Source organism: Bidens hawaiensis, unplaced genomic scaffold (genome assembly GCF_021521415.1).
Source record: "Bidens hawaiensis isolate Kalapana, Puna unplaced genomic scaffold, B.hawaiensis_p1.1 tig00419441_1, whole genome shotgun sequence".
NCBI classification, from domain to species: domain Eukaryota; kingdom Viridiplantae; phylum Streptophyta; class Magnoliopsida; order Asterales; family Asteraceae; genus Bidens; species Bidens hawaiensis.
Genome location: NW_027504862.1, coordinates 141657 through 149294, shown reverse-complemented (window position 1 = coordinate 149294; position 7638 = coordinate 141657). Strand labels below are relative to the sequence as shown.

The following is a 7638-nucleotide window of genomic DNA, read 5'->3' as shown; positions in this document are numbered from 1 at the left end:
CCACCTACCTTAGTCATTTTGTCATTTATGGAAACATAAATCAAAATACCCTTTACAAATCAATGAACAACTTTAGAAAAGTGAACTTTTAAGATTCAATGAAAAAGAAACACAATAGGACGACATAAGTTACATTATCCGTAATTGGTTGTGTTAATCTTAACTAAGATGATGACAAACATGAAGAGTTGATTCCTGCCCCTAAGGGTCGCCTATCAAATGCTCGTTTCCTTCCTGATACTATATAAACTCTACATAAGCTCAACTTATTTCGTAACTGCATAAGTTGATAAAATCACGTTAGCATCTTACAAACATCACTGAATAGAAATCAATATACGTTAAATTACATGTTTGCGACTAAATTTTCACACTTTCTTTGACATAACACTCGACTTGACATAAACACATTACAGAAGATATGGCTAATATATACAACACATTAGGACTAGAAAACCTTTTTTTTAATTTCTTTTGGTAATTCTAAAAGAATAACGAGAGTATAAAAGAAGTATTATTATTTCAAACACATAAAAGTTATAGATGACGAAAATAAAAGTTGTTCAAACATCAACAAGCGTAGAATAATAGATTAAATTATTTTGTTTTTCAATTTTTATTGTTATTCTATAATTAGTATTAAATAATACTAGCATTTAATATGTACCTATTTATAAAACAAAAAAGGAAAGATAGTCAGTCAACCCGACAACCCATGTACCTTTGGAATAGTGAAAGTATTTGTGGCATCGAGTTCTTCATCGATTGTTCGATACTCATTCATTTTCCACTTGGTTTTATTGCCTTTAGATGACTTCCCTTCATAAAACACCATTGTTCTCTTCACTCCGAGGACCTTACTCGTGGATGAATACACGTATGTTGGCGAACCCGTAGCCTTCCAGTAACCAGAATTCGTGGTTCTTGATGGCTTCCCTCCTAGTACTTCCTTCTCTTGTTTCGGTACAAAGAAAAACCACTGCTCAGTGTCCCCGTTGCATAATTCTCCAGCTTCCTCTGACAAAAGTATTACTCTATTAGTCTCTCATATAAGAAAAATGTGTAAGCCTTAAATCTTTTAACTGTTTCACGTTGTAATAGACTAATAGTTATATACAATATATATCCAACAAAGTTACATTTTATGTTCAAAAAATGTTACTTTAGGTACTATTTTTCACTAAAAACAAAACTAAAAAAACCAGACTTGTCAACACGTTGTAAAGAACAAAAAACATTTGAAAACATTATTTACCTAGGAGTTGCCAGGGTTCATGTTCATAGACATTGACAACTTGGATAACACGATGAAGATCGCCTCTTTGGCCGTCTAGTTTGTTTGGAAGATAAAATGCAACAAGTTCTTCTTCGGTTGGGTAGAAACGGAAACCAGGTGGTCGAAGATCATCTCGGGCCATAGCGTATGTTTGGCGTAACGAACAAACTTGGGCTAGACATGTTTCATAAATAAGGTTAGTAGTGAGACACGGCAGTGTGAAGACGGGAGACTCATAAACTAGTTCGAAGTGTTGACTGTTGAACAAGTCATGCACCATCTCACTTATGGCCACTCGTTTACATCTTTATCTTGAATAAGTCTACTGACATGTATGTATCATTATTATTTTTTGTTTATGACGTCATATTTTGTTTTATCAATTGTGGATTATGACGGGTTAGGCTAGTATATTATTATTATTACATGAAAAAATCATTCGACCTAACTAAATATACAAAAAGTCTTTAGTCTTATTAAAGTAAACATGCTTATAAAAAGTATATTTAAATTGATGAAGTACACAGGTGTTGATATGGATTATTTTCTTTGTCATACAAGATGATATAAATTGAACTTGAAAGCGATAAAAAGTTGGCGATTAAGTGTTTGACGTTAAAAAGAAAGTCTGTATGTCATCCACGTAAACGAACATATAATCAACATAAACATCCACGTATTTAATAATTGTTCTTGAATTTGACATTTACGTTGATTTCACAAAGATACATGCATATTAAACAAGTTCATCGAGTTTGATATATCACAATTTGGGTTAAAAGATTTTTCATGTAAAGATTATATACAACGAACCAAACCTCATCTAAAGGGGAACTATGAGGAATATGATAACGATACTCGAAGTTTTCATATTAGATGCCTAACAACACTGTGGCTTGTGGGAAAAAAATAAGCTAGTACAAACTGCTTGGGGGAAGCATCGAACCCATGACATCAACCATGGAGGAGTCAGTGGACAGTGGGTGTCAACCATTGAAATGTTGACTCACTCAATTTAATTACAACCTTCCAGGCCAATAAAATTAAAAAACAACCTGTTTCCAGCCCATATAACATGAGCCTGACAAACCCGTTTAAATTGTGGGCCCAATCCGTTTCCAGCTCAATTGAACAGACTCATTTCGGCTTTTAACAGCCCACTCGGTTCAAACTTGAAACCCGTCGTACCCGGCCCGTTTAACCCTCCATACCCGGAAGCAGTCTATTCTTTCACAATGCTGTTCTCAGTCCAAGTTTTAACCATCTCATAGACCGGGTTACGGGTATCACAACACTTATTCAGGGGTGTAAAGGAGCCGAGTCTAAGCTCGACTAGGTTTGAGCTTGAGCTCAGCTCGTTTCAAATTTTTTTCCTAAAGCTCGAGCTTGACTCGTGAGTTATTTTTCAACTCGTATATTATTTATTAAATAATTTATATACATTTTAATTATTTATATACTTTAAGAAAAAAAAATTAACCGAGCCTATCTCATCTTGAGTTTATGTGCGGTACTAGAGGTGCACAAATCGGGTTTTTCAAATACCCGGGTTCGGGTATGGAACCGGGTTCGGGTATGACCGGGTATTGGAAAATCGGGTATTGGTAATAACCGGGTAGGGTTCGGGTCCGGGTATTGCCTCTAAAAACCATACCCTATGCATCGGGTTCGGGTAGGGTATAGAACCGGGTATTCTAAAATCGGGTATTTGAATACCCCATTTTCGGGTATCGAAAAAACCCTATTTGTGGGTTTTTTTAGGCTTTTTTTCGGGTATTTTTTGAGTATAATTGGATTTTTTAATAGGTTGCACTTTTTAGGAGTATTTTTTAGGTATTTTTAAGGTATTTTTCGGGTATACATCGGGTATTGGAAAAACCCAGTTCCGGGTATGGAACCGGTTCGGGTATTACCGGGTACAAATCCGGTCCGGTTCGGGTTCGGGTTTTAGTGCCGAAATGCATACCCTATCCGTACCCTACGGCTAGGGTCGGGTACGGGTTCGGGTATTAAAAACCCGGGTATTAAAAAAACCGGTTCCGGGTTTTCATTTCGGGTCCGGTTCCAGGTTTGGGTTTTTTGTGCACCTCTATGCGGTACCTTAAACTAGCTAGAATTCCACTCAAGCTCAGTTGTGCAGTATGGAATTAGTATATAGAAGTCTAAAATGCGTTAAAATTTAAACTATACCAGGCTCGATAAGCCTAAACAATATTTCCGGACAAGGCTTGGCTCATGCTAAGCCTTTAATCAATTAAATCTCAAATAGCTCGGGAACAACTCAACTCAGTTTGCACGGTACTCTTAGAGCATTCCCAGCCCATTCCCTACCATATATATCATATAATTGTACTAAAAATCACCGTATTTTCTCTCTCCAGTTTAATTAAATAATACTTTTTATATCTTTGTCATTATCTTTTCTCTCTCTTTCACTCACAACCACTTTTAGAAAATATTATACGGTATGAACAGTGAAACCCTAAATTTAACTTTCCCATATAACATTTTCTCTCTCATCTACTCACAATCACTCATAACCATACCATATAATTTATAAAATCCCCTCACATAAATATACAGGGAATATGCTGAGAATGCTCTTGTATTATTATATTACACCGAAAATCCTTACTCCATCCTACACGCCAAAAGAAAATCAAACGCCATAAATTACGGTTGGCAAAAGCTGAAGTCAACATCACTGGTCTTCGTTGTGGCCCACCAAAGTTAATTAATCCCCAAAATACCCCTTCACAATAACCACCACCATAAACAAACCCAAACAACCAACCATAGCGATCCGTCATTATTCCATTCCACCAATGACAATGAAACCACTTCACATACTCCTAATAATATCCACTTCACTAACAATGGCAGCAACTTCATCACCAGGGTACTCCAAACCCGGATGCCCAGAAACATGCGGTAATATAAGTATACCGTACCCGTTTGGAATCGGATCCAACTGTTTTCTCAACAAATGGTATGCTGTTAACTGCACCAACTCTACACCATATTTATATGCTTTAAATACTATACCATTGTTGGCTGTAGACTTAAATGAGCAAATGGTTGTTGTTAATGTTTCAATGAGCTCAAACTGTCTAGAATCTCTTTGGAATAGTAGCCAAATTGTTGATGTAACTGACACACCCTTCCTGTTTTCGAAATCGCATAATAAGTTCATCGTTGAGGGGTGCGGGACGGCTGCGATTTCGAGCCATGGGAGCATGCTCACCGGGTGCTCGACGATATGCTCGAACCAAAATGATCAGGGTTTTAAGAGGAGTTATTGTAATGGGGTTAATTGTTGTCAAACAAATATTCCTTTTTATTTGGATATGTATAGTGTGAGTGTGAATGCGACGAGTGGTGATCGGTGTCTTTCGGCCTTTTTGGTGGCGGATAATTCGTATGTTGATGACCTGTTGTCTGGTCAGTCTGTTGGTGATGGTTCGTCGGTCCCAGTGGTGCTTCGGTGGACGTTAACGGATGGTGATTTTAGTGAAGTGGGCTGTGGTTATAATTTCAGTAGGCATGAGCTGAAAAGGGGAAATGAGTTGACTTCAGTCAACACTTGGAAGTGTAGCTGTTGGTCTGAATTAGAAGAAGGAAACCCTTATCTATCTGGTGGATGCAAAGGTACTGTTTTTACTTGTTATCTTGGTTTTAAAAGGTGTGGATCAGTAGTGCATAACGCGTGATGCGCATAATTGCAATGGGTCTGAGTTTTTCAAATCTTACATTGACTAACCAATGAGTTTGAGTATCTGAACAAGTTAGACCATCAATTGAACAAATCCTACCAGAGATGATGAGAATATTTTTTTTAGTGGTGTTTAAAAGTTAATAGTTTAGAACATTATTTATTCATAATTCTTACTATTTTTTCCATAACGAACGCACACATCACATTTGGGATCAAAACGCATTGGAGCATCATACACGTTATAAAACCAAGCTTGTTATTTAGTTTTTTTTGGTATGATGTTTTAAGTGTGGTACTTACTACTTACTTATTTTGGGTGTTTTTAGTTTCTGAAGAATGTTCAAAGTGTATGAAAACGTGGGGTGTTTGTGGATACAAGGTATCATATGGTGGTGTAAGGACCTTTATTTGTGATCATCACTTTCACAATGGTGGCGCAAAGTCATCATCATCTCATGCTATTTTTCTAGGTAATACTTGATCATTCCACTTATGTTTTCAGTTTAGTTTGAATCAGATCACTTCAGTTTTGGACTTAAAACTCAGTTAACCATCAAAGTTCTAAAGGTTGATCTTCTCGTTTCTAAAAGAATATTTTGTGCTTTAATTTTTTTAGATATGCATATTAACTCATAGTTTTCTTGGTTTTTAATCTTTAGGTGTTGGCATAAGTTTACTGCTATTAATTCTTACAGCCATAGGCTTTGTGCTGTTCAAAGTGATACGAAGAGCCAATGACAAGAGACGAAAAAAAAGATTTTTTGAGCGCAACGGGGGTCTACTTTTAAAACAACAAGATTCGAGTAATGAGGGTTTGGTTAATAGAACCAAGCTTTTCACATCCAATGAGTTGGAAAAAGCAACAGATTACTTTAACGAGAATAGAATTATTGGCCGGGGAGGCCAAGGCACTGTATACAAAGGCATGCTGACTGACGGAAGGATTGTAGCGGTCAAGAAGTCAAAGGCGGTTGACCAAAGTCAGCTAAATGTATTCATTAATGAGATGGTCGTTCTTTCACAAGTCAACCATAGAAATGTGGTCAAACTATTGGGATTTTGCTTAGAGACCGATGTTCCGATACTAGTTTCAGAATTCATTCCAAATGGGACCTTGTATGCGCGTATTCATGATGAGAATATTGAAGTTTTCTTTTCTTTAAATATGCGGTTACAAATAGCTACAGAAGTAGCAGAAGCCCTCTCTTACTTGCATTCGGCAACTTCAGTTCCAATATACCATAGGGACATTAAATCAACTAATATACTTTTGGATGAAAAGTATAGAGCCAAAATATCCGACTTTGGAACTTCAAGATTTGTGTCAATAGGTGAAACTCACCTAACCACTTTAGTCCAAGGGACCATCGGGTACTTAGATCCAGAGTACTTTCAGTCTAGTCAATTTACTGAAAAAAGTGATGTTTATAGCTTTGGAGTTGTGTTGGTTGAACTTTTAACAGGAGAAAAGCCGATTTGTTTAAGTAGATATGGTGGAAACCGAAGCTTGGCTACACATTTTATAATGGCTTTTGAAGAAGAGCGAGTGATGTCTATTTTTGATGCAAAGATGGTGAGAGAGGGTGGCAGGGATGTGTTAATGGCAGTAGCTAATTTAGCAATGCGATGCTTAAATTTGTGTGGGAAAAATAGGCCGACAATGAAAGAAGTAGCCTTAGAGTTGGAAACGATTCGAGTGCCACACATGACGCCTTTGCTTCAATCTGATTTTGGAATAATGAAGTGTAATATTGGAGAACAGGAGTCTCTCATGTTATCATATGGCGAGTCAGCATCAACTAACAACCTATAGTCTGTTATGTTTCTTTGACTTATTATTTTCTAATTAGCATTATGAACTTGTCATCTAGAGTTTTAATTTGTTAGTAGGCTATTATGATAAGAGATTTAATGGCACGCCTCATTATTGAGCTGTTAGAAACACTTAACTTTATATATAAATTAGTCCTGGCAAAATGGACGGGTCGGGTCAGGATGGGCCCATTTTATCACAGGTCCCTTTTGGTACTAGTCAGAACAGGGTCTGACCAAAATCGGCCCGGGTTAAAACGAGTAGATGCTAAAGAAATCAAATGACCAAAAATAAAAAAGAGTAAAAAATTACAATGAAAAATTGTGTCAAAAATCTACCTGGCTTCTAAAATTTGCTAAAAAATTACTCAAAACATTTTATTGTTTTAGTGCAAACAAACAACTGAAATAATTAGACCTCCCTAGTTTCAGCATTAAGAGCCTCAAGGCTCAAGGTAATGGGCACAAGCTACAATTCCATGAGTAGTGAGATGAAAAGTGGGTTAAATTTCTCAAATAATCTTGTCTTAAGTTAATAGCTAGCTGCTTAAGCTACAGATCCATGAAGAACTTGAATCAAAGATAAAATTAAGAACATCAACATTATACTCGGTAAAACGGGCAGGCAGATCAGGCTGAGTAAATGGTCAGGATAGGTTTGGGTCTAACAAATCATTTTAGAAAATTTGATAATTTGATTCGGGTTAGAATAGGTTTTGAAAAAAATGGGACATGTCAAAAATGCCGCTTAAAAATGGTCTTTGGTCGGGTGCTCGCTTGAAATTTTCCCGGTTTGTAAACTAGTTGAGCGAGGATTGCCTTGCTCATTAGCTTT

General features: G+C 36.7%; 2 protein-coding genes across 2 annotated transcripts; one reads left to right on the top strand and one right to left on the bottom strand.

Annotated features, from left to right (window-relative positions):
• LOC143608853 (NAC domain-containing protein 90-like) lies at positions 1 to 2055 on the bottom strand. The gene is made up of 3 exons (XM_077083779.1): positions 1256 to 2055; positions 722 to 1017; positions 1 to 277 (listed from the first exon to the last, which is right to left on the bottom strand). The coding sequence occupies exons 1-3, from the start codon at positions 1554 to 1556 to the stop codon at positions 164 to 166; spliced, it is 711 nt and encodes a 236-aa protein (XP_076939894.1). The 5' UTR covers positions 1557 to 2055; the 3' UTR covers positions 1 to 163.
• A 2046-nt stretch (positions 2056 to 4101) lies between these two features.
• On the top strand, positions 4102 to 6857 carry LOC143608851 (wall-associated receptor kinase-like 2). The gene is made up of 3 exons (XM_077083778.1): positions 4102 to 4924; positions 5318 to 5461; positions 5651 to 6857. The coding sequence occupies exons 1-3, from the start codon at positions 4102 to 4104 to the stop codon at positions 6802 to 6804; spliced, it is 2121 nt and encodes a 706-aa protein (XP_076939893.1). The 3' UTR covers positions 6805 to 6857.
• The last annotated feature ends 781 nt before the right edge of the window (positions 6858 to 7638 follow it).

What these genes read in the sequence shown, in the direction of transcription:
- LOC143608853 (XM_077083779.1), bottom strand. Translation starts at nt 1,556, where the DNA reads ATGGTGCATGACTTGTTCAACAGTCAACACTTCGAACTAGTTTATGAG. An exon ending in TGAACCCTGGCAACTCCTAG is followed by an intron (nt 1,018 to 1,255) that starts GTAAATAATGTT and finishes TACTTTTGTCAG; the next exon opens with AGGAAGCTGGAGAATTATGC. An exon ending in ATACTTTCACTATTCCAAAG is followed by an intron (nt 278 to 721) that starts GTACATGGGTTG and finishes CAACTTATGCAG; the next exon opens with TTACGAAATAAGTTGAGCTT.
- LOC143608851 (XM_077083778.1), top strand. Translation starts at nt 4,102, where the DNA reads ATGACAATGAAACCACTTCACATACTCCTAATAATATCCACTTCACTA. An exon ending in TCTATCTGGTGGATGCAAAG is followed by an intron (nt 4,925 to 5,317) that starts GTACTGTTTTTA and finishes GGGTGTTTTTAG; the next exon opens with TTTCTGAAGAATGTTCAAAG. An exon ending in ATCTCATGCTATTTTTCTAG is followed by an intron (nt 5,462 to 5,650) that starts GTAATACTTGAT and finishes TTTAATCTTTAG; the next exon opens with GTGTTGGCATAAGTTTACTG.